The sequence below is a fragment of the Denticeps clupeoides genome, chromosome 18, assembly GCF_900700375.1.
Source record: "Denticeps clupeoides chromosome 18, fDenClu1.1, whole genome shotgun sequence".
NCBI lineage: Eukaryota > Metazoa > Chordata > Actinopteri > Clupeiformes > Denticipitidae > Denticeps > Denticeps clupeoides.
In genome coordinates, this window is record NC_041724.1 from 8,447,092 (window position 1) to 8,472,692 (window position 25,601).

Here is a 25,601-nt window from a genome sequence, read left to right on the forward strand (position 1 = left end):
CTGTCATTTGTCTTAGGGTAAGTTTTGAGTTCTTTGTGTTTTTTTTTTCCCTGTTCCCTGTTTTCTGGCCCTCATGCCTGTTTTTGATGACCTGTGACAATGTTCTGCTTCTGCATATCCTTCCTGCTCCAACCCCGAGATGTGACGTGGACATTTCTGTAGCATCTGTGGCACAATAAACCCCAAACTGACCAAAAAGTACCACTGAGCCTAAAAAGTTTGGTGTCCGAATTTTCCTTTTAGGTTTATATCCATGTAATGTCTGTGTGGGCGTGTAATATCTATGTGTGGGCATCATCTTTTTTGTCATCGAAGAGAGGCAAGCTCTGGTTGGCGATGGTCGGGCAGTGTACAGGTGTCACGTTCCCCTCTAGCTCAGGTGATGAATGGAGGACGCAGGTTGAAAAAATGAGAATGCGTATTTATTTTCAACTCAGGAAAAAATGAAACAACAAACAATGTCCCTTCTTGTAGTGCCACGCCTCTCCTCAAGAGGTCTTGTTGCAGGATCCTCAGCGAGGCCCTCAGCAGGAGAGCCGAAGATCGCCCTTGTCCTTCACAGGCCTCGAACCGGTGTCTCCGGGAGCTGCGGCGTGGCAGAGCTGTGGTGAGACTAGAGGGGAGAGTTGAGTTCCTGTCCTACCGTGGGGTTCACAGTCACTGCCATTTAAGGACAGCATGCGGTGCAGCAAGGAACTCTGGTTGTGTGAGGGAGACCGAACGCAGGACAAGAGGGACCGGCTGGTTATAAAGAGGAGTGGACAGACCCATTACCGCTAAACTAACCAATCACCGATCAGAAGTCATTACCCCGCTAAGCACCCGTGATTACCACCACTTACCTGTGTTGAAGAACTGGTGGGAATAATCAGGGTGCTGGTGAGCCCCGGAAGAACACACACTAATACATGGGAGAGTTTGACCGCTGGGGCGTGGCAGAGGTGGCACGAATGTTACACCAGGTGAGCTGTCGGCCTCTAGCAAACGCGCCGAATGTCATTGCGTCATGGCGACGCCGCTCGTCAAGGCCCCTGATAACTGTATGCACCTTGCATTTCCCATGCCACCTGCAACAACCTCAAGCCCCAGATGTTTTTAAAAATAAAATCGGTGGAGGCACGACGTGCCATCTCGCTATATATCCAGTAGACTGGCAGTGGGACCCAGAGCATCTGTTCTGTCTTGTCGCTCCTTAATGAAAATTGGCCGCTCTGGTGCACCTGAAATGAGAAACGGAATCACCTGACCTTACCTGAGTAAACAACAAACGAATTGCCCTTCGCCACAAGCAAACAGATGCAGGTTTGGGGGGGGACAGCGCCAGCCATGCCGGAGGTTCCGGGGCGTTGCTGTGAAACGAGTGTGTGGCGGTGGGAGCGTTTTTTCAGCCAATGCACGCTGGGAATGTCACACGGTGCGGTTACGCTGGGGCAGATAAACAGTCACCCGAGAGAAGGGCCTGAGGAATGTCAGATCTGGGTCAGTGGAGAGAGAGAGAGAGAGAGAGAGAGAGAGAAATCTGCCCTATTTGGGTTGAAGGACGTCGAGTAGGCAAGCTGCTTCGTTTACTTGCTCATTTCCCTGGTCTGTTTGTCTCTCTTTTCCTAAATCCCCCCTTCCTTTCGTCCTCATCTCAGCCCCCCGTCCATCTCTCCCGTCTGACCTTTAGTCTCCCAGCTAAGCTGCACTGTCTGGAATGGGAAGGGATGGCAGCCTTTCATCAGACCAGGCTAATTGACTTTACTGTCTATGACTTGTGGCGACTCGTGTTTATTCTCCATCTCTCTCAGACGTCTGGGCTGCCGCGGTCACGCCATTACTCTTAACTGTAACCCGAGCGTTATTGCAGGCCGAAAGACAGGGGAAAAAATGGAATGAAAAATAACCAATTATGGGGTTATTATTATCAGTCTTGGAGTAGCAGAGATTGGACTGGAAGCGACGCTGCTCTGATGAGGGTGACGTCCCGAGAAGAAATATAACCTGTCTGGCATCACTGAAGTCCTCAGTCAGAGGCTCGATATGGAAATAAATAAATAAACCAAATACTTCGGCGTCGCTCGGCGGCATGGACGAAGGTTGCGCTGCTCTGGGACCGCCTTTAATAACGAGATCAGACAGACGGCCAGCGCATGGGTTAAGCAGACAAGCAGGTGAAAAGGCTTCCGGTTTTATTAAAGTTCCATGAATCACCGTTAGTGATTCTTCCCTCTTCTGAGGGTTTATGAATACACATGCGTGAACGTGTGTAATGAAAATTTCTCGTGGATATAGGTTTCTCGTGGCTTCTCTTTGAAAGGGGTAAAGGGTCTGTCTATGAATTTCCTGCTGGAACTGTTTCAGAAAGTCTTAAAAGGTCTGAAAGGTCTTTAAGATATATTACATTTCGTAGTTTGTAACATTAAAATAACTTTAAAAGTTTGAATTAAATGGCAGCATTTAATGTTCTAATTGCTAGTAGTAATAAAACATGAAAATGAAACCATTGTGGAATTTATCAACACTCACCTAGCATGTTACCATGTAATGTGGCATATCCTGTAATAAAAAAATATGGATCTTTTGTTTGTGTGCGCACACATATAACGCTTAGGTACACACACTACTTTTTTTTATTATCAGAATCTGAATCTCATTTGTTGGCCAAGTATGCTAACACACACAAGGTTCCAACCATGGCTGCATATTATAAAATTAATATAATCTAAAACCACACAGTTAAAGTTAAAAAGTTAAAAAAAGTATACAATACATAATAGACCTACACAATATACAGATTATAAACAAGACAACACAATGTACATAAAGTACTATGAGCAATAATGTGGGTAGAGCAATTAGACCAAAGTAATATTTAATATGTAGAGCAGGATGTAATAACAGTCATATAAACAAATATAGAAATTCTAATATGGTAATATCTGTGCTAAATGTGTAAATCTTAACTTACTTGGATTTCTTTTATACACTCTTTGTCCCCATGGATGTGAAATATTAAATTTAAATTGCATTTAAATTAAATGATTTGAAATGCCCTTAATTGTGGCCTATAGAAATGCTTTAAATTTGCCCTCTCTTTGCAGGTACTATGCCATCTGCTGCCAGCCTCTGGTCTACAGGAACAAAATGACGCCCATGCGAGTTGCCCTGATGATAGGAGGCTGCTGGGTAATCCCTACCGTTATATCTTTCCTACCCATAATGCAAGGTTGGAACAGCATTGGAATAAAAGACCTGGTGAGTGGCACTGGTGAACTTTTTAACTCGGCTGGACGGCAACATTTCATGTGAAAAGAACAAAAGAGCATTAATTCAGACTTGTGCTTCATTTGTTTCATGTTCATGTCTTTTCATCTCGACTCAGGTCAAGATGAAAGAGTCAAGTGTTTTATTTTCTTTTTTTTTTGTAACCCAGTGTATCAATACGCTGAGATCTGAGAACAACCTTATTTATTTAAAGGTATGTATTTGGAAATTATTTCAGGCTCAGTGGCGTGTCCCCAGCTGCGCCTGTGATGCTAATGTGAATATTGAATACCGCAGCACTAACAATAGTCCCGTCAACGCGGGAGAAATGCTCTTTGCCTCCTGTCGATGCATTTGGTGGAGCCGAGGTTAGTGAAAAGCCACGTGTCAACGGCGTGCTGATCTTGTTGAAATGAAACAAGGGGAAACCAGACTGGAGACTGTGAGTCCATTACTGCACAATAAACACAGAGGGGAGAAAATGTCTCTGCGTAATGATGGATGTTATGTGAAAGTCTCGCTGAGAATGGAGGGAGGGAGGAATAATTATATTTCGACACACTGTCCTGAAAGCATTTTTTTCCCCATTCCCCAGAGTTGGAAAACATGTATTTTATGTAACACTGTTAACCTTTTCCTTGTGGTAATGTGCCGAGTTCAGGTGACCATTTTGTTCCTCGTGAAAGGACACTACGGTGGTGCAGTAAAGCCTCCTCACTGCCTTCATCTTCAGCAGCGAGAGCCAACAGTGAGGACGGCCGTGGACAGAGACTGTCTGTTCGCGACTCATTCTTCAGAATGTCCTGAGGGAATTCAGATTTCGATGAACTGATTGGTTGGTCAGAGGTGAAAGGTCACGGTCACTGAGGCCATGATATAACCAAGTTGTTGCATTTTCAGAAGGGAGCCTATAATGCATTGTCATCCTGGCTGCTATTTTCGGCATAGGGCTTGTTTGCTGGTGTAAGGTTAAAAGGGTCCTCAGGATTTATGTTACTAAACAGATAAAACAAGATGATGTTTGCGCGTGTAATAGTATGTGTAAGAACTGTCAAACATCTGGCTTCTTCCATTTTAAACATCGATAAAGATTGTATTTTTATCCAGCAAAGTTTATGTAAACCCTGAGGATGTATTTCACGCTACACTAGCAAACAAGCCCTGCGCTTAGTGCCAGTAGGAAAATAGTGCCCCCTATGTCCAGATGAAGCACGACGTTTGTGTTTCTACCTTTATTCTATTGCTCCTGCCCTGGTCAGTGTAGACATTACCAGTCAAACATATTGACACATGCTGATTTATGGATCTTTCTTTTTCAAACTATTTTTACATTGTAGACAACACATATGAATCTATGTAGTAAACAAAGCCCTCCAAGCCTTGTTAAAGCAGAATTTCATACTCTTGCCTTCTGTCTGACACCTTAAGTTAGACAAAGGTAATGGCTTCCGACAGTTTAGTTTTAGCTTGAATAATTACTTTTTGTTTTATTTTTCTGCACTGGAAAATTGCACGTAAAAATGACAATAAAGATAAAAAAAATATTGAATTAATTACTGAATGCTGAATATAACTATTTAATTTACATTCACAGCATTTATCAGATGCCCTTATCCAGAGCGACTTACAATACTTACTTCAGTACTACTTACTGTAGAACAGTAGTTACAGGGACAGTCCCCCGTCCCCCGTCCCCCCCGGAGCAACTTAGGGTTAAGTGTCTTGCTCAGGGACACAATGGTAGTAAGTGGTGTTTGAACCTGGGTCTTCTGGTTCATAGGCGAGTGTGTTACCCACATGGCTACTACCATTAGTTGCAATTAATCCCAAACACTCACCCGATTGATTGCAAATTTTGCAGGTTTCATCATTGTCTGGCACTGTATAAACACACATGTTCAAACAAAAGCTGTGGTGTTTTATGCAATAGGATGGCCCATCGTTAAGCAGTTAATTCATCAGGAGAACACTTCACATGCATGTTTCCAGACCTTTGGGGTTGCACACACATGAAATATGTTTCTGTCATTCTGGTAACAGCGCAACCTTATCTGTCTAGACCGAGCTTTTTCGCTCCAGTTTCCATTCCGCACTTGGTTCATTCAAGCAACATTATGCAAATGGGCCGGTTCTATTTCTGACCATGAATAAACAAGTCATTTTGGAAGTTGGGATGTGAGGTGCAGGCAGACTAAAGCAACAGTTCTCCTCAAAGGAGCTAATTAGTAGCTTGATAACGAATTGCGGCAACTCAGAAGCAACTCTTGCGGATGGAATTATTATTTGTGTGTGCGTGTGTTTGTCTGTGTCTTATCAGAGAGAGTGTGTCCTCGCATTCACTATCGATTTCCTCCACGACATTCTCCTCCACAGTAGTGCTGCTGCAGCCCTGATATTATTCGTTTGAGTTTTTGAATGACGGGCAGCACGCCACCCGGCCAACTGATTAATGGGTCTTATCAGGGAGCACTTCCCTCATGAGGCTTCTGTTTGTTCTCAGATGTAATGCAATCAATTCCAATAGTGCCGCTATTCTTGGCAGGTATCCCCATATATAGGTTTACAGAATTGCCCAACATTATGTACAACCAAAAAAACAACACAGTTCAAGCTGAAGCTCTTCGGTGTGTAGGCAAATACTCTGAATGCACTGCTGAATATTGAATTCCTTTTCATTAGCACAATTGAACAAACGCAAGTAATCCATCACGTCCCTGAGCCACTCTTAAATAATAAAACCAAACAATAAAGCTCCAATGATTTTCGGGTTTAGGCTCAGCATGCCTATCTGTGCGAGGAGGCTTATAGCGTATTAATTCGGATCCATATTTCGTTTGTTGCCTTATGATAATTCCAGAAGAGTGCCACAGTTCGCCCATAGCCAAAGATTTGTACTGATAAGATTCTGCCGCCCCAAAGAGGCTTACTGCATTTCCAGATCAGCTAGGTAAAGGTTACTGCTCAGGTGTGGCGCAGTCGCACTGCTTTATGGCCAGAGTTTGTGTGTTGAAAAGGCCAGAGGAGTGGTGATGACATAAGTGGCTTTTCCAGTTTAATGAGGACCATAGGTCAAAACCACCCAGGACTGAATCCTAATTATCCGGAAAAGGGGCAACAGACGGGTGTACTAGAATTTTTTTTGTCGTGAAACTGTGTCCAGAAGAATTTATTTATTCCAGTCACCCTGTTGCATCTACCCTTCATGCATTTTTAATGAGTTGAGTGTGTGTGTGAGGCCTTCTGTGCATGCATGACCATATGAGTGTTTGACTTAATATTTCATGTTTGTGTATGCCTGGTACATGTGTACTCATTTTTGAGAAGATGGCTCAATGTTGACATTGCAATTTAGAACCTTCTCTCTTCCTCTGCACTAGAAGTTGCCATGTCAACATAAAATGGTCTGGCACAGGGACCTAGAAGCACCCTTGACAAAACCTCTGTTTTTTCCACCTGTCGTTTCAACCATGTCTGTAAGGAAATAATTTCAGGGGGCCTTTCAGTGGCAGCGCTGGGAACTCCATCTCTGTATCTGTTCATTCATGGCTGCTGTAATGCCATGTAAAATGCTTCTGCCAATATTGTAGATTTTACTCAGAAGCTGATATATGCTTCACCATTACGTAATACATAGTACAGCTATATTGTGTCTGCGAGTGTGCACATGTGCATTATGGATCTGGGATCTGGGATCTGGGATCAGATCAGTTGCTGACACTGCTGCCTATGTAGCCATAAAGGGTTCATTGTAAGCTTAGGTTACAGGTTATCCATCTAAATTCCACATTTGTGATATTTTATTCGATATGAGTGTTTTGATTAGTCTTGAACAAAAGTCTTGTCTTATATTCAGGGTCATATTACATTCGAGCTTATACGCTATATTAAAATTTTTTGTTTGCAAAATGCGCACTTCTGTAAAATGTCTGCCCTCTTTGTTTTGCAGATCGAGGCGCGTCAGAAAAAGACGGTGAGCAACAATGCGACAGCATGCGTGTTCATGGTGAACAAGCCCTACGCTCTCACCTGCTCATTGGTGGCCTTCTACATACCGCTGGGTCTCATGGTGTTGGCCTACCAGCGGATCTACGTGACGGCACGTGAACATGCCCATCAGATCAGCATGCTGCAGCGGGCAGGCGGCGCGGCCGCAGCCTCGGACAGTGCCGACCACCAGCGCAACCACCGCATGCGGACGGAGACCAAGGCAGCAAAGACACTATGCATCATCATGGGCTGCTTCTGCCTGTGTTGGGCGCCCTTCTTTGTCACCAACGTGGTGGACCCGTTCATCAGCTACACGGTGCCCGACAAACTGTGGGCTGCCTGCCTGTGGCTGGGCTACATCAACTCCATGCTTAACCCCATCCTGTACGCCTTCCTAAACAAGTCCTTCCGCCGTGCCTTCCTCATCATCCTGTGCTGCGGACACAAGCGCTACCGCCGGCCCTCCATCCTCCGGTCCGGAGCCCCCTGCACGGCCACGCAGATTAACGGCTCCGCCCACGTGCTCAAGTAGGTGCCCGCTCACACAGCAGGTTGCATTTATGAATGTGCTAGGTTATTCTCGGCACTATTTTTGAACCTGTGCCCAGAGCAGCACAAAGCATAGCGTAAGGTCAAAGGAGTCTCCAGGACTTACATTAATAGATAGTGCTCCGCTTAGTGCTGTTCATACGTAGATCAGTGTACAATAAATAAAAAATAATATATTAACTGATAAAAACTGCTAATAATTTCGCATTCATTAAAACTTTCAATTGATAGTGTAATAGAATTTACGACCAAATTACCTTTTTGCACATGTTGTGGAATACGAATATTGTTGCATTATAGGCTTCTGGTTTAAGCCAGTCAGTAATAATGTGCAAAAAGTTATTACTTTATTGATTTTTATTACATAACATATAGGGGAATAAATTACATTATTTTCTTTTGGATTGGATTATTGGCTGCTACAAAGGCTCAGGACTCACATAAATGAAGGAATATTGATTGATTAAAAAAATATATATTATGCCATAGGGAGCCTGAAAAGATCACTAATGACTGGCAAGAGTTGACCTTTTAGGCAATATGTACTCCAGTCATACTGTAGACTCAATCGATCCACAGCCCCAAACACAACCCTCATGTCAAGATCTTCTCCACGTCGGTGTGCCTCACCCTACAGGACAGGCAGACAGCAACTATGAGACAACCAGCTCTGTATTACATTTACATTTACATTTACAGCATTTATCAGACGCCCTTATCCAGAGCGACTTACAATCAGTAGTTTCAGGGACAGTCTCCCTGGAGCAACTTAGGGTTAAGTGTCTTGCTCAGGGACACAATGGTAGTAAGTGGGATTTGAACCCGGGTCTTCTGGTTCATAGGCGAGTGTGTTACCCACTAGGCTACTACCACCCTTAGCCGACGTTGCCCTGCTGAGCTGCCGCACGGAATAGATGCATTCCCGTTGTTGTCCCGTCGTATCACAGGGAGCCTGCCGCCACCGAGCGGCAACTTTCCCGGGAGGCCGTGCTATGGCGGGAACAATAAAGCGGGCTTCTGACAGTGGCCGTAATCAGCCACGTCACTCTGCGTTGCTGCGCGCCTCTGCCGCTCTCCCGCCGACTCGGTAATTGCGCGATCTTGACGGAGAGCCGCGCCGAAGCCTTCCGGCCCACAGTGTGCATAATTTACTGCAATTTGCGTTCCCTGCGCAGGCGGCACAAATGGTCACTCCGCTGTTATTCTTGCGACGGCTATTCACACGGTCGGGTTCCCTTTGAATCTGAAGTTGCGCACTGAGTGGCAACCAGCGACGAATAGAAAGGCACTTTCTTCCTCTCCTTTCCGTCTCAGGTTTTTTCTACGCCTCTGAATTTATGGGTCAACTGGAAGGCTTTATCACTACAATGCGAGTTGGTTCTAGTAAAGATAACCATTGGATTAAAGCCAGACGGCTGCTCTCTGCTGAAGCCTCTGAAAAGAAGATGCAGAAAGCGGGACCTCAGAGGCTTGTTATTTATAAATCCACCAATAGACGTTGCGGGGTCAAGGCGGTTGTGGGTTACGTAAGCGTCCTCATCAACTCTGACTCTGATGTTTTCTACTTGCTCTTCTGACAATTGCGGAATATTTACTGGATGCTGCCACCATGTGGGTCCCCCCATTTTCAATATTCATTTTAAATGCCACACAGGAAGTAGACATAGTTAATATTGTTAATTTAACACAATAAATATATATAAATGAATGGCAGTGATTAACTCGTGGATGCCCCTGCATGAACTAAAGAACACATTCAAAAACTGCTATTAGAGTTATATCATATCATATTCCAGGTAATTTTTTCAGCTGCCATTAAAGAAAGGAAAAAAAAAAAGAAATGAGTGTTCTTTTACGCATGGTTTGTTGGTGACATTTAGCAGTGGGCCTAGTGGGAAGATGGAGAATAAGCAGCACACGATATATATTAAACCCATGCCGTCACCTTGTCCTCCCATTCTCTCAGACCAAATCGCCTCGAGTACCGTCTGAACCCGGCACTCGCGCTCACAGCTCTGGGCTGGTTCACAGCTCTTTGCGCAGCATGCGAATGCCGGTGCGTGATTAACTGTCAGTAAATCGCAGGAGTTGCCAGTCGGTTTGCAGTTGCGGGCTGGAGGGGTAGAGGTCGCCGGGAACCTCAGCGGTGACCTGAGACCTTTCGAGCTGACAGTGAGACGTTCAGACAGACAGCGGGGCTACGGGAGACTAAAGCCAACTTTTTGGATGATGTTGGCCGATCCTTGCTGTTTGCAATATGTGCTGTACCAAAACAAGTGACAACTGGAATGGAAATTGATTGATGTGTTCGAGACGGGTTCTCCAAAAAAAAAAAAGGCTCTGTTATCCAGCAAAGCACATCAAAAAATGACTTCTTTCACAATACACAAAACGAATGAATAACCTAATCAAAAGCTGCATAATTAAATAAATAACCTTAAATGACATTTAATTTGAATTATGTTCTGTTTATCTGAATGATCATTATTATGCCCACTCTTCTGCAGAGAGTTGTTCCTATAATATAAAGTCATATAATCTCCCATTCTCACTCACTCACTCTCTCACTCACTTTCTATAACCACTTAGTTCTACTCAGGGTCAAGGCTGCCCGGGCCGCAGGGCGTGGACTCACACATCGTGCACACACACACACACACACCATTCAATCACACACTCTTTCCAATTTACCTGGTGAACATGCATTTGCATGGTGGGAGGAACCCCGAGGACACCACACCAGCACAGGGGAAGCATGCAAACTCTGCTCACATGCGATCTGAGCCAGTATTCAAACTCACAACTTTGAGTTTGGCCACATCAATAAGCACCAGGCCTTCATATCCTCTTCCTCATTAATGTTCAATGCATTCTTAATTGTTTCTTAATTAAATGTCTATTAGCATAAAAAAAAATCCGAAAACAAAAAGCAAACTTGCTGGGTGGGGTTTCAGCCTGATTATGATTTTTTTTTTATGTGCAAACAGACCCAAAGTAATCCGGAGAAAAGATAAACAAAACACAAAGGCAATAGGTGGGCCGTAAGCCAGAGCTATGTAATGGTTAGCAACAGGCATAAACACTAGGCCTGAACTGGACCTTACGGTCCGGTGACAGTACAGGGCTCTGTTTACGGCTGTGACTGTGCGAATTAAGCGCTTGGCCGCTGGTGGAACGCGGTGCTGCTCAGAAGAAGCGGGGAAATGTTGGGAAACGGCACGACAAATGTTTGTGGATATTCAAACTTGTGTTTCCGACTGTAGCCGGCCTGTAAACAGCATGTGGCAGGAAGCCGTCCGGCTTGAGAAACAGCCTGTCTGCGGCCGCGAGCGCTCTCTGCTCGGCGCTCCCGCCGCTTTTCCTTTCTTGCCGGTCTTGGAAACTCTCGGCAGACATAAATCGCACAACTGTTTCCAAATGGTGTGGCTGTCAGCGTGTTAATCTGGCCAATAAACACAGCACTGAAGTATGTTGGGGGCTCTGAGCAGCTGCTGCCGCGGCACCGGCAGGGCCCGGTCGAGAGTTTAAGAGCGAGAGGGAGTTAAGTGGGATTTGGCCAGATTAGCCGAAGCGGCTGCAGTTTAAACAGAAACTTGCCGTAGTGTCTTAATGCTTTACCTGTCTGGCGGTGGGAGATCACAGATGCGCACTAATTACCTGTTACTGTACCATACACACAGGCGCCATTCTTCCCTAAAAGGTGTTTCTTCATTTAGCATGAAGACTAGGCTCGTGTCGGGTCGGGTCGGTTCGAGTTCAGTCAGCAAATGCAAACTTGAGGTCTATATGGTGCTGATAACGCCAAGGTCGCGCCGTTCGTCCCCCGTACTGGCCACGATTGTATTTACTGGGGCGGTGGTGGCCTAGCGGTTAACAAAGCAGCCCTGTAATCAGAGGGTTGCCGGTTCGAATCCCGAGCTGCCAAGGTGCCACTGAGGGGACACTGAGCAAAGCACCGTCCCCACACACTGCTCCCCGGGCGCCTGTCATGGCTGCCCACTGCTCACTCACGGTGATGGTTAAGTGGACAAATTTCACTGTGTGCACCATGTGCTCTGCTGCTGTGTATCACAGCAGCAGATTGGGGCAGTGGTGGCCTAGTGGTTAAGGAAGCGGCCCCGTAATCAGAAGGTTGCTGGTTCGAATCCCGATCTGCCAAGGTACCACTGAGGTGCCACTGAGCAAAGCACCGTCCCCACACACTGCTCCCCGGGCGCCTGTCATGGCTGCCTACTGCTCACCAAGGGTGATGGGTTAAATGCAGAGGACAAATTTCACTGTGTGCACCGTGTGCTGTGCTGCTGTGTATCACGTGTGACAATCACTTCACTTTGACTTTCACTTTCACTTCACAAGTGACAATCACTTCACTCACTTATAGTACCTATCCTTTCCGAATGATTCACTGCTTTTAAATTTGTTTCAGTGATTGATAAAAGGGTTTTGCATGGTGTAAATTTATTAAATGTACATTTTTTAAATGAAATGAATTCTTGGCCACCGTCGTCAGGTGATTAGTTTAAATTAGCGTCAGACAGATGAGAAAATGGCTGCTGAGGACGTGAAACAGAGGCTAGCCTCTGGCATTTAGGGTGGTAGTAGCCTAACCAGAAGACCCAGGTTCAAATCCCACTTACTACCATTGTGTCCCCAAACAACATTTACAAATTTTATTTATACCGGTTTTTCCGTTCAATTTCTCATCTGTACTTTTTAATCCAGGCCAGAGAGTACATATTGATTTGTGTGTAGTAATGCACGTTGTTGTGGTAAGATAATGTGTGACATTAATATCTAAAGGGGCGTTGATGTAGACGTTTACCAAGATCTAATGGAGTCGCTCGTTTCTCATTTATATAACAATGATTGCCAGCAGGCCATGCCCCCATTGTATGTAATGGCGTTGTTTGCACATTTGTAATTGTAATGCATGGTAAAATAGATTGTTAAACCACTCCCCTCCATTAGTTCTAATCCAAACATTAGTTTTTACTCTTGGGAATAATTATTACCCCTCACTTCTTCTCAATTTATAACATTATTAAACAAGCATGAAGCCATGCCTGTGTCATTATGCAGTCACATGACATATCAGTCAAAATACATGGAACTTTGACCATGATGTGACAACCTGTGCATGGTGTGCATCCTATGGTATTAGTCATAAATGACAGAAAAAAAGTCCCGCAAAGGCGGCCAGCAATTAGCAGCCACGGCAGCAATTGTCAAGTGCTTGTTAAAAACAGTGCTGGGGAAAGCGGCTTTAAATCCGATCACCAACGTGTTGGTCAGCGATTTTGTCACTAGTCAGCTAATTGCATTTTCTAATACGGCATTAGCCCCCAGGCGGTTTTATAAACAAGAATAATGGTTTATGATGCATGCCGCCTTTGACACGCAGCCATGCAGAAAGCCTAATTGCCCAAAAGAGGCGTCATCAACCTCCGCTCAGCCTGATGAGGCTGGAGCGCTGCTCTCTCCACAATCCCAGTAATGATAACACAAGCCGGCGGCCCAGATGCCAGGGTCGGGCCCGGCATCGTTCGACCAAATGCGCATAAATCAACCCCCGTAGCACCTCTCTCTCTCTGCCAGAGTGCTTCTTATATATCGCAGAGGTTTTAGCACCCAGTAAAGTTACCTTTTCTCGAAGCCTCACGCCGGCTCCAACTTTACACGTGGCTCGGTAAACAACCACGAAACATGAGTCACGGCTTGGCCATCGTAGGAGACAAAAATGGATCTCGGCGAGCTAGCCGGCCACCCACGGGCAACGTGACGGGCACAAATTGCACTCTACTTTTAAAGTGCAGCTCATCCTTGAGCCCAGCAATGGCACTGTCTCTTAAGTCAAGCCCACAATGGAAGCTTTAGCACAATTTCAATTGAGCTGAAAGCAAAAAAAAAAAAAAAAAAAGCTCTGTTGCTATGTAATCTGAGCTGTATTAATCTCTGGCTTGTTGCTGCCATGAAGACAAAAGCCTTATCTGATTTTCAGGATTGCTGCATTTAATTGAAACTGAATGCCACCAGATCTCCGGCACTACGTGTTAGATAGAAATCACCTGCAATAACGGGATACATTTCATTCATCTTTTGCAATGTAGCCTGTGAAACCTAATTTTGGGCAAATTATTTTTATGAGTTCCCCAACCCATCACCAACGTACAAGAACCTAATATTCCGTCTTGGTTTTTGGAGGTAGTTAACATAACACCTACTTGGCCAGTTTGTCTTATTTTTTTAGAACATTCTTTCATGGCCTTGTTTGTGTGGTATAGATCATTATCCTGGCCCATGACCCCACTCTGTGTCAGCCGCTGCTCACTGACACATGATGCAGTGCTCTCCTTTACGACTAATACGTTATTCAGTGGTGGCAAAGTGACAGACTGATGATGGTGACATGATCCAGCGAACTCACTGAGAGAAAAGAAACGTGTCATGTGATGCTCACCACAAGCCGCTTTCTCAGTACAATGCCGAGTGATATACGCTGCTGCTCTGTAGGATAAATGTAATGTCTGGCTTTACTCTGCTTCTTGGCACAAGAATGGCACAAGCCTGTGCAATGGCAGCTTAATCTTGAATCCTTTAAAGGGACAATGTTTAGTTGCAGTAATGCATTAAGTAATATGTACTGTATATGTAATACCGAACACTTTGCTTTGCTGGAAGTTTTCAGCTCAAGTTTTTGAGGCTGAGGTCAAGCAGCTCAGAATACATTGAGTGGTGCAACCTTGATTTTATATATGCACATTTCATTTGTGGCACAATCTTCGTATCAAATCGCATTTAATGCTGTCGCATGAGAGCACTCTGCCATCACACATTATCGCCTCTCGTATCGAGATTTTGTCTTGTCCCACCAGAAGAAATATTCCTGGACCTGAAGCTCGGACAGAGAGCCAGTCGTTCCAGTTGCAGCGTAGCGAAGGGTTTGTGTTGGGCCAGATCCTTGGACGTCTGCTCTCTGCTGTAAATTCTGCTTGTCAAGATTTACACTTAAATAATAACTTTAAAGTTTGACTTAATAGGGAAACTCAATCATCTGTCACATACTCTGCCATATGTTGCCATATTTTCCCCATATTAATCTTTTTTTTTTCGGTAACCAGAGAGACTTTGGAAGGAAGACAGTGTTCGAGTCATCGGAATTGAAAACTCTATTTCCTGCCCCTGTTGTGTTTTTATTTGTTTTACTGGCTGCATTTGAAATATGAAAGCTGCAGGAACCAGGCTACGACGTGGCTCGGTAACGTCAGCAGGGCTCAGCTGCTCGCCAGCGATACGTTTCTTTCAGATTCTGTTTCAACAAATAATGATTTGCTGGGGGGGGGTATGAAGTGGCAGGGAGGTGCACACGTGAGGATGCTCGCTGCAAGTATCGCCTTATGCTTTTCTGATGGGCCTCCGGTCATTTTTTTAGGTTCTAAAATGTGTGTGTGTTCACATTTACTGTGCTTGTTGGTAAACCTAAATCTCTACATACATATGCAATAAACTATGTATGTGAACCAATGATGTGACACTAGTCCATGTGTCCAAAGGGTTTAGTTTCATTTAAAAGGGCTCAAACCTTCTAATGGCTTCCATACATGTCACACATCGCTACGCCATTTGACGTTTCAGTGTCATGTTGATGGACAATAATTTTCCTGGAGTCATACCATTAGACATTTACAGTTGCGCCATATGGCATAGTTATCTAATAATGTTGTTTGAAAGTTTGTGCAGTTAATAACCCTTTCAAACAAAACTAAACCACAAAACTAGCATTATAGGCTCTGGTGCTAATGAACCTTTGTGACATGATAATTTTATTACGTACTGCATTTATGAGAGATGGTTCTCTCAAGATGGTTCTTAACAAGTCCTGCTGCTGGCTGTCACTCTACCCGAGACAACTTCCCGCAGCAGTTTAAGATGTTCCATATAATAATGGCTCAGAACAGATTAGAGGAGAGGTTACGATTCTCTCAGGAGCTGATTTTGACTTCCCGCTTTTTCCACTGTTACGTTTTGTAATAGTCACAAGTTTATCTATGAATAGAAAGTTATATGGAGCACAAACCCGTTTTCTGCTTTCCCGTCAGAGATTTTGTTCTACCGTAGGCTCTTGATGTTGATTTTACAGCTCTCTGAATGGCTCCGCTGGGCTCTGCAATGTGCATGTGCGAACAGTAATGGACTTCCTCTCGTCCGTCACTCTACTCAGGATGTTTGGGCCCACAGGTTTCGGCGTTTGAAGCAGTGCCACACATATGTGTGTCAGGACTAACCAGTGTCTGCCCCAGTGCCAGACGTCTGGGTTGTTTTATGGCTATAAGGTAAACACTAACAAGAAATGGAGCAAAAATGGAGGGACAAAGCATAAAGAGGGCCAAGATGTGTGGACGTCCAAATGATTTGTATTGGAAAAATGGAGCCAGAGTTTGATTTAACGGCTCGAGTGGTGCCCTGAGCACCGATCACACTGCAGTACATCAATATTGAAAGAGACACCCGTAGCCTGCCCCATGCTAGAGTATGACAGCGAAACGCTGTTCTCTCAGCGGAATCCTGTACAATCAACAGATTATTTGGCCTGTTTTCTATTCTTCAGTCTCTAGAGTTTGTGTCTCTATAGACAGACAGGGGACAAATGCCCCCAACATCAGGAAATTTACTGAAAGTTTGATGAATATGAAAACAATGTTAATCATATGTGATGGGGCAGTGGTTGCCTAGCGGTTAGGGAAGTGGCCCCGTAATCAGAAGGTTGCCGGTTCGAGACCTGATCCGCCAAGGTGCCACTGAGGTGCCACTGAGCAAAGCACCGTCCCCACACACTGCTCCCCGGGCGCCTGTCATGGCTGCCCACTGCTCACTCAGGGTGATGGGATAAATACAGAGGACAAATGTCACTCTGTGCACCGTGTGCTGCGCTGCTGTGTATCACATGTGACAGTCACTTCACTTTCATCACTTCACTTCACTTGCCTTCACTAGATCTCGACCCAGCGTCGTTGCAACGTCTTTATGCTGACTCCGAAAACGAGCCTGGGGCTCAACCCAAAAGAAAAGGATAATTTGCTAGGAAGCCTTGCTACTTCCTGTTTGGCTACTTCCTGTTTGTAGAGGAGTGCACCTGGTTTGCTGAAATAAGTAAGAATAAGGCAGCTACCATGAACACTGAGCTCTAAACATGATGGGAGTGCAAAACAACTCCAAGGGCCACTTTTCAACGATATGCAGAAAGCCTAAGACATACGTGTCACTGATGTTCCATTCACTGGTGAACGCTTGAGATAAAGATCTGATAATCTACCTGCATGTTGGTCCTGGTAGTGGCCATTGTCCTGACAACAGCAGAGATGTCTGCTGACAAGGGTTATTCTGAGAGTAAAGGCCTGAAGGGGTACAAGGGATGAGATGGCAAGAGATGGCAATCATTGCTCTGAAATCTGCCCATTTTAAATGTAAAGTTATCGATGTCTCCAAGAACTCCAAGCAGTTTTTGTTTTTTAAATCTTGTAGACATTCTTGATGTGAAATTGGTCAGTCCTAAGCAACCACTGGACATGTGTGACAGTAAAAGTACCACAATCACAGCGCCAAACGAGTTCTCCATGCCTCCAGTACGGGAGAAGTCTCCAGCCAAAAATCAGTATTGTGAATCAAGAGGAGTGTTAACGCGTTCACTCTCGATCTGTAACAGCGCAGCTATCAGCGTCACAGCGTCTCTATTACCCGGCGTGCCGAGGACAAAGCCGTCGCAAGGATAAAAAAGCACCATACATTGTGTGTGCTTTAACGTGGCAGGCCCTTTCATTACAACTGCTGGCAGGTCTTCAATAGAGGCTGTCTCGGCGCAGTGAGTCTGAGCGTCAGCGCCACTCGGTGACTGTCAAAGGCGCAGCGTTTATGTACATCAATGCTTCGCTTTTGCTTATTCCTAAAAAAAAGAAAATGGGTAAGAAAATGGACACGTAATAAGAAGGTTGACAGTTTGAATCCCGAACCATCAAGGTGCCACTGAGGTGCCACTGAGCAAAGCACCGTCCCCACACACTGCTCCCCGGGCGCCCGTCATGGCTGCCCACTGCTCACCAAGGGTGATGGTCAAATGCAGAGGACACAGGTTCAAACCCCACTCACTTCCATCGTGTCCCACACTTAACAACGAGTGTCTTCATGTGACTGTCCCTGTAAATACTGACTGTAAGTCGCTCTGGATAAGGGTGTCTATGTAATAAGCGACAAAGTGTGCCTCTGGGGAACTGATGGGGAACATCGAAATAAGGAAGAAAGTGGTTCACGTGGCATCCAGCGATGTTCGTATGTTAATCACAAGAGTCACAATTTATATGCAATTGTTCTGACAGCTGCTGCGAATGTACGTCATTGTAAATGGTGGACCTCAGTGAACGGTGATTATTATAAAACAGTTGACCGGGGCTGCCAGCGTTCTGTTTTATGAAAACAAGATCATATTTTTAGAGATGTATATGAAACACTTAGAAGGCCCATTTAAGGTAAAGCGCAGGTGCTGTGTCTTGGTTTTATTTAAAAGGATTGGCATTGAGCCAAAGAAAATACATTTGAGTGCATATAATTGAAAGCAGTGGTGTGAGTGGTGACTTTTACAGATGAGCAAGCAGAGCCGAAGAACCATCTAAATAATCCCACAATGAGCGGGTCCCCGGAGAGTCCCTCTCCTGCTTTTAATATGCTTCTGCAAACGCCTGAACTTTCACAGAGAACCCTACATAAGTTGATAATCCAGATTTAGCTTTACAAAATACACTATGCTCATATTGCTGTTGTTAAACTGTGCATAAAATATAGACGGTTTTGCACTGTGTAAGTTCCTTGTGCAAAAATGGTTAAGATGCATATGTGCATACATTTATTTAGAAAAATGTATTTCTGCCCTACGCATTCTGAAGAAATTTGATCAATTTACCAATCTTTTGAAAAACAAATTTAAGTTAATATTCTCAAATGGAAAAAAACACCTCCTCTGTTGTCATGAAATATGCAAGACGCAATTCCAGTTGTATTGAAAGGAAAGAACATGTGCTCGATTTATGACAAACCTCACTGTGACATCACAAGAAAGTCCAGGATGTCCAAATGACAATGCTTCAAGTAGTGCATGTTGGAAAAGTCTAAGACTAATGTACCCCACAGTGGAAGTGAATGTCCATTGAAAACTCTTTTTTTTTCAGTAAAATTTAATGAAAAAATTTGAAGTTCATAATTTGATTTGTCTAAGACATCTTAAACTTACATATATACATTACATATATTTCCTTTTTTGCTGTGTACTCTCATGCAACATCCCATGACATCCAAATCTAATTATTAACTAAAACAAAGGGCAGGTATTATACATGAATCACAATTCCACCTCAGGTTTTATTTCTTGGTTTTGTGAAATAACCCCAGTTGAACAATGAAAATCTGCTTTCTAGTTCGCAGTAGCTGTTCTGCAATGAGCCACTGAGGTGTCATTCTGAGCCAGAATTCTTTTCCAAGATGGGCGTTGGCACATATTATGTGCTAAATGCGACGTTGGCATACTGAGCTGGGCAAAGGCTGATCGGTGCTGTGCATATTGCACTGAAAGCCTACATCAAAATGTAAATAGCGTGGGAATTTGGCATGGAGAAAGCCTCCTGTCAGCTTATTCCTTAGAGCTGATTTGTACCGTTGACCTGATTATGCACCCTTGTTGTACCCTATTACACCTTTGCATTGAGTCAGCTGGATGTCGATTAACCTCTCTCTCTCTCTCTCTCCCCCCCCGCCCCCCCTCCCCATCCCCTCCTCTTTTCCTGACTCTTCTGCTACTCTTGCGACTGCTGACTGGTTGTCCTCTCCAGTGGTTGCTCCTCTGTCTCCAAGCTCCTGCTCTGGTTCTGCAACACTAGGCCCGTTCCCGTCTAGTGCTGTCAAGTGAGTTTGTTTCCCTCGCTCTTATTCTCACCAAACTTGCCTCTCTCTCTCTCTCTCTCTCTCTCTCCTGCTCTCAGGGGTCCTGTATACATCTCCCACTTTGCACTCTATGCTGTGTGACCTTTTATTTCCTGCCGCATGAACCCAGCATATCATTTTGTGTGATGCTAGTGTTGCGGTGGAGAATCCCGAAGAGGGTTTTTTTTTCGTTCATTTCTGTCCTGCTGTAAGGCATGATTGCGGCTGATTATGTGTTTTTGTGTTTATTCTCGCCATATTGTTTTTTTCCGGAATAACTCACTGCTCTCTGTTTCAAACTCTCATTATCTTTGAAGATATCTGGCCTCTCATCACATGAGGGCTGTTCTTTGCTCAGACCTTGGACCCTTGCCACTTGAAGAACCAGGCTAGCCATAAACATGTGGCTATTTTTATTGTCCGGACAGGAATTTTATTTCTCTATCAGATAGGATCCGACTTCCCTTTGAACCAGCTCGGACCAATCAGACGTCTCTTACTGATAATGGCGAAACCATCCAAACAGTAAAATTAATGAGGTTTCTTTCAGGACCAAAGACTATTTTTGGACTTTATGCAGCCAAATGTCAGCATAAAGTTTCATTTGATGGTAAAAATACCAGAACGTGGTTTAATTCGTCCACGGTAAAGAGGCTTCTAAGCATCATCTGGTAAATCAATGCACTGAATCTGTGATCAAAGAAACTTACTTCCAGTGTTCCATCGACACAAACATCATTATCCATGTGAAACAGTGCACACACTCACATAAGGGCACATATTCTATTAAATTCTCTCCTTTTTGCATTTTGCCTCACCTCTCTCTCTCGTTCAAAGTGGGAGCGTGAGACTCCATCTTTAATTAAGACCTCTGACAATGGAACGAACAGCCATTTAAAGGAGATGATTGCAGCATTGTGAATAGGGGATAATTTTTAAGTTTTAGAGTGGAAAGAGTAGAGAGTTGCGCTGATTCAGATGACTGCTAGGAGTGAGTAGAGGCGTGAGTAGAGAGCGTGAGGTAATCACCCGGCACCCCTGACACAGATGACGACGGGCTGGGATGAACGCGAACGAGCGAGAACGAGGCACGTCTGACAGGCTCTGGAATGTGAATATGGTTCACCAGCGTGGTCAACCTCAACAAGTCCAAACAGTGTTGTATGGTTAAGTTCCACAGCGCAAAAGCATGACGATGAATAATTGTCTTTAAATGATTTATTATGGAAGTATGGATCAACAGTCCATTTAAAAAAGTTTTTTTCTTCCTTTGTCCCTGTGAGGCAATCATTTATCTATACGATTTATTATCTACCAATGAAACCTATAAAGGGCTAGTGTACTAGTGCTCGATGCAGCAATACTTAAAGCTTGGTAAGAAGTTGTAAAACTGTTGGCCTGAATCTGCAGTGATGTATGGTGCTGCAGTTCAGCAAATAAAGACAACATCTCCATCATCATCATCATCATCCTGAATATCTTCAGGAAGACCCGGTGTGGAACTCTACAGTAGACTGCAGCTGACGCTCCTCTGCAAAGACTCTAAAACAGACACATTATGTTGGCTCTCCTGATCATTTTTATTCATGTTTCTCTCCTTTTGTTTTCCCCACAGTAGCTGAAGGGACCTTTCGCAAAATATAAAACATTTCCATTTTATTCATCGGTTGCAGTGTGTAGTGTGCACAAATCCAGCCAAGCGAGTGTCTGAAGATCTGTAGGAACCAACAAGAATCATTTGCAATAACACACAGCAGTGCGCTCATACACGATGCACATTATACAGAGAAATAAACAAATGAATATTACATAGTATTAATAAAATAAAATAAAAAACAGAACAGGGCCGCCTGGAGCGTCGCCATATGAAGCTGGGCTTAATTGCTGAGATCTTTTATTCTCTGCTGTTCCCAGCTCTGTTTGGAACGAGGGCACTTCACTCTTTTCTGAAGAGAGGGACTTCTGTTTTACAAGGAGATGGCAGTCAGTTGGGGAAATGCTGCAGGGACGTAATGGGATTTTTATTTTAATTCAATTTCGGGGGGGCTTTGCCTTTATCGCTGTAGTGTAAAAAGAACAATGTAAGAACCCTTAATAATGTACTGTCCTCCAGCATCGGCAATTAATAGTCGTTCCTTGTATAATTACATTTTTCTTTACTCAACTATGGCCATGAAATCACAGAACATTTCACACAGTTATAATTGGTTAAAATTGGATGACCTTGCGACTGTGTCTTGGTTCCAGGAGTGCACTTCCCCCTGCCCAGTTTGATGCGTTAATTTCGTCCGCTTGATTAACCATCGCTCGATCTGCTGTTCTTTTTCATTCATCTGCTGGAACGTCACGGGAACAGCCAAGCAAGTGAAGTGAGGGGAGCAGAATATGTGGTGCAGATGGCCGCGCCATTTACAGAGCTATAAGCATGAAGGTTGTCATAGCTCTTTGAATGGTACTGCCATATGTACTGAAATACCAGCCCTGCGCGTCCTGGCCTGGCCGTGGCCTTCACGTTGCTCCCCACTCCTGCCGGCTTGGGAGAAGGTGCTTCTACTGTGACGCATCTGCAAGTTTCGTTAATGGAATCCATGTGACATGGAGTCGTGAGCACTTTTGATAATTTACCTGTAATTGAGGATGCTGGTGTACCTTGGCCCTGCTTTTTGGGAACCTTTGTCTGAACTGGGTTTAATAGGTTGGGGTAATTACCAGATAACACCCCCTCAGTCGTTAGTCTAAAGCTTGGTCAAATATATACGGTGCCGCCAGGCGAAGTTGACTCAATTGCTTTTTAGAGCAAGAGCACGTTTTACATGAGTGCATGAGTATACTTGTTATACTTGTTATGCTGAACCCTAAACATTTCAACTTGCACCGCGTTTATCGGCATGTGCCAGCATCCCAGCACGGTACCATTGGGACGTGCGATAAAGCTGGCGTACGGTGACTTGTGGCTTTGTTCACAAATCACATTTACAGACCGTTTTTTTTTTTTATTCCCATGCACAAATCAGGTCACTCTAAGCTACTAAATGTATTATTAATTAAGCAACTGTGGCAATCCAGTACCGACAGGGACTCAATTAGGGCTTTATTGATTACATTGCATGGTCGGAACTCCTGCGGGACGCCATGCTTCGTGGAAACTGGGACAGGAGTCATGACACGACAATCTGAACTTGACAGGAAAAACATCATGGCGCAGCTGAAACCACGACTGAGAGCACTTTACTGGTAAAGAGCGTGTTATACTTGCCCCCGTAATAAAGTGTGCTGAGTTGATTTGTAGAAGGTTGTGTAAGCTGTGTAAGGTTATGCAAGGAGAACCGTTGTATAAGAGAAACAAGGTGCTTGTTACGAACAAATTTGTAACACTACGTAAACTCTCGCTTAGGAATGACTGGAATTTATTGAGTGTACTTTGTAGAACTGTTTAAGAGAATAAAAAAGCTCTTCCAGCACCAGTCCCCTAATTCAATAACAGATGAATTACTGTGTATTTTCAAGTTTGTTCGGGCCAGACATTTGTTTCCGATCAGTGACTTCATGTATCGCCTTCCCAGCATGGTGATGTACTTTCAGACTCGTGTGTGGCGTTCCCTTTAAAACGGTGCCTCTGCGGTTTTGTGGTCAGTATTTTCCTAAACCTACTGCCCGGTGCAGGCAGGAACTCTGTGGCCCTGCAGCGAAGGACCTATCTTAAAAATGTCGTGGTCCAACAAATATAAGGTCTTATTTAACATGGCAGAAAACATTTCAAAGGACTCTGAAAAGGTGTATAATTCCTAGCTGATTGCATCGCATTATTTTCCGTTGGCATCTGTGATTACTGAGGCCGAGCGTTTGGGTCTCCCGCTGCAGCTCTGCAGGTTGGCGGTGTAAATCAGGGAATATAGGCGTGTGTGTATGTTCCGCAATCGCTTATAGGCCTTCTCTCCTGTCCTTTTATGCTGCCGGCAGTCAGGAGGAGGTGATTAGTGTTTTGACCCACATTGTTTGCTTTAGTGTTCATCTCGCTCCCAGTGTTACTCTACATTCATTGTTATAGCAGGCAGAAAGTAATCCACACACTTTTCCACTGCTGGAGAGACAGACACTTATTCTTGAATAATTCTTATGAAGACGTCACTTCAATATGAGATGAAGGAAGGTCATCTCAAGACTATCTCAAGGGGGGGTGGGGGGTTAGGGGATTAATTCTATTGATCTTCTGTTCATTTTAACTGTAAAGGGCCAAGTGACCCAAATCTTACGACATGATCAGTTCCCTGTGATGAGTTTCAGGCGTCATTCATTTAGGTTTTTCCTGTAAATGTCACCTCTGCCTGCATATACCAGTCGATCTTAGTATATATAGTTTAATATATCAATATATCAAGAAGCCTTAAACCATACAGTCCTTACCAATTATTGACTGATCATTGGAATTTTTTTATTTAGATACTGGATTCACATGTGGAATAAATAATTTTTATAATTTATATGGTCCACGCGCAAGGATATTTGAGCCCGCGTTTAACACTGTTGCAGAGCCAGACGTGGCCCACCTGGAATTAACATCTTTTTCTTCTTCTTCACACACACATTCCGATTCTTCAATGAGATGCACATGGGATATACTTCACACATGTGATCCAGGATTGTTTATTTTAAGCTGTCTGAGCATCACATAAATATGAGAACTTGTTTAATGGATTATAAGAAAGTTTAGGGCTTTCTGTGGTGCTGGCTAAAGTCCAGTTATTTATATATATATATATATATACACACACACACACACACACACACACACACACACACTTTCAAACTTTTAAGGTCTGCATAAAGTCGAGTCTTTGTTTCATATTAGTCATGAAATTCTGTGGAATATTACAATAATCTTTATGAAAATCTGTCTTAAAATAGTGAGCATGCTGAGCTGGCCGTAAAAATCTTTGTTTTTGCAAAATAATAAAGGTAATTGTTGGGATGATGGGGCATGGCAACCCTGCACTCTCCAATGAATAATAAATGCCTGAGGAGGCCTCTGAGACTGCATACAGAAAAGCACAGGTAAACACCAGCTGGGTGTTCAGAATTTTTTTTTTCCACCAGAAGCCATTTCCATTATTCATGTGGAAGAGTCCTACCTGAGCCTGCTCGCCCTCATCAGTTCCCCTGGTCAGGGTGTGACGGCCAACAGTTCATTCAACTTGTTCTCGCTGTGTGTTGGAAGACATTTGTGGTCGTGTGCAGCAGCTCCTTAAGGCTTGTCCCCTGGCATGTCCCCTCAGCCCTGCATTACTGGGGTCAAGTTCATGAAAGTTTTAATGACTAGTTCTGTTCAGTCAATATTAAAAGTGTACACACACCAGATAAATTGCCTGGTTTTTGTGATGTAAAAAAAATTGACCACAATAAATAATTTCCAAACTTTTTCCACCTTTAATGTGACCCGTAACCAGTCAATTGAAATCCAGACAAATCTGTTATAGGGAAAAATACAAAAATAACAATTCATCAAGCTGGTTGCATAAGTGTGCACACCCTTAAACCAATACCTTGTCAAAACACATTTGGATTTAATTACAGTATTCAGTCTTCTTGGTTTGACACCTGCCATCGATTAAGCCCAAATAAAAAATTTGTCTGTGCTAGCAGGATTTTCTTCACTTTCACATGGTAGTGGTTCATGGAGCTTGCAAAACATCCAAGGGATCTTAGTGTTGAAAGGCCGTGTATTCATTTATTTTCATTTTTATAAATCATTGTCCAATCTGGGTGTTGTAGGAATAAATATGATGTTACAGTGCAGTGGCAGGGTATAACAACCACACACACAACTCTACTACAGTGTATTACTGCACCTGCTTCTAAAA

At 43.9% G+C, this 25,601-nt stretch overlaps 1 protein-coding gene across 3 annotated transcripts in view; it reads left to right on the forward strand.

The window, feature by feature from the left end:
- The window catches only part of htr4 (5-hydroxytryptamine receptor 4), a 71,251-nt gene that overhangs the window by 34,231 nt on the left and 11,419 nt on the right, over positions 1-25,601 (forward strand). For 2 of the 3 annotated variants that reach the window (XM_028960850.1, XM_028960848.1), the window contains 2 exons: positions 3,084-3,237; positions 7,193-7,761. In XM_028960850.1, coding sequence (XP_028816683.1) covers positions 3,084-3,237; positions 7,193-7,761 — 723 coding nt within the window. Of the gene's footprint in view, positions 1-3,083; positions 3,238-7,192; positions 7,762-19,652; positions 19,726-25,601 lie in introns of all 3 variants that reach the window. The other variant, XM_028960849.1, reaches the window with a different exon arrangement.